This window comes from Silene latifolia, chromosome Y, assembly GCF_048544455.1.
Source record: "Silene latifolia isolate original U9 population chromosome Y, ASM4854445v1, whole genome shotgun sequence".
Taxonomy (NCBI): domain Eukaryota; kingdom Viridiplantae; phylum Streptophyta; class Magnoliopsida; order Caryophyllales; family Caryophyllaceae; genus Silene; species Silene latifolia.
The window spans coordinates 62,925,711-62,927,069 of NC_133538.1; the positions used below are offsets into that span (position 1 = coordinate 62,925,711).

General features: G+C 45.5%; 1 protein-coding gene across 1 annotated transcript; it reads right to left on the bottom strand.

Annotated features, from left to right (window-relative positions):
• Nucleotides 1-455: 455 nt before the first annotated feature.
• LOC141628206 (uncharacterized) lies at nt 456-1,151 on the bottom strand. Its single transcript, XM_074441378.1, has one exon. It carries the CDS (start codon nt 1,149-1,151, stop codon nt 456-458), a length of 696 nt encoding a protein of 231 aa, XP_074297479.1.
• Nucleotides 1,152-1,359: the final 208 nt, after the last annotated feature.

Here is a 1,359-nt window from a genome sequence, read left to right on the forward strand (position 1 = left end):
AAAGTTTATTGTTTAATTGTTTGATATCGCTCGGAATAGAGGAAAATGGATGCAGGAATGCTTGAATCTCCCATTTGTGTTTGCAACGGAAATTACAGGTTTTGTGACAGCTATCCATTAATTAAAAGAGTCAATGCATTTGTGTTTGCAACGGAAATTACAGGTTTTGTGACGGCTATCCATTAATTTAAAAAGTCAATTTGTTGACTTTTCCCTCTACTATGCAACGGAAAACATTTTTTTGCAACGGAAATCCGTCTCATAATTGACCAAACAGGTGCCACGTGGACCTCATTTAAGCAACGGATCATTCGTTGCAAATAATATACGTTCGTTGCATAAAAATTAGCAACGCCGATCCGTTGCATATTTTTTTCATTTGCAACGCCATATAAGCAACGCACCAGTTTGCAACGGATATCCGTTGCAAACTGTATATAAGCAACGGATTAGGGTTATTTCGCAACGGATTGGTCCGTTGCAAATAGGCCTTTTTCTTGTAGTGATACTGGGTCTGAATCATAGATGCCTCTGATTGGTGCAAAGTCTTCCTCCAATCTCATGACAGCAATCGCCTTTGTCAGTACTTCCTCAAACGTGGTGCAAGGGTGTTTCGTCAGATCCTTGTAAAGATCTGAATCCTGGTGCAGTCCTCGGCGGAAGGCTTGTATAGAGGTTGCTATATCACATCTTGGGATAGCCACCTTCTCCTTGTTTAACCTGTTCAAGTAATCACGGGTGGACTCCTCGAACCCTTGCACTATCCGGTAGAGGTCACTTGTCTTCTTCTCCGGCTTTCTGCTGCTGGCGAACTGCTGGTTGAAGGCGTTGACTAGGTCGGCGAAACTAGATATGCTCTTGTTTGGCAGGCCGACGAACCACTGCAGGGCTGCTCCTGACAAGGTAGATCCGAATCCTTTGCACATGCAAGCTTCCTTCAGAGATCCAGTTGCATTAATCACCATCATTTTTTGTTTGTAGTGGTTGATATGGTCAAGTGGATCCGTGGTTCCATCATAGAGCGTCATGGTTGGAGTTACACATCCTTTAGGAACACCAATTAGGGCTATGTCATCCACGAATGGGGAGTCTGCGTAGCTGTCTCTAGCTGCTTTCTCCAACGGACGGGCTACGCCCGGTATCCTATACATCAGCTCCCTCAACTCCTGGTATTACTGCTCTAGCGAATTACCTGCTCCTGCAAGGGGGTTAGAAACAGGCGGAAAAGAACCAGCCGGTGTACCTCCTAGCCAAGGCGCTCCAGAAAATTGGCCTGGTGCTGGATGACTGGTTACTGGTGTTGCACTGATTATGGATCCAGGCTGCCATCCTGGTGTCTGCTGTAATCCTTTGATCCAG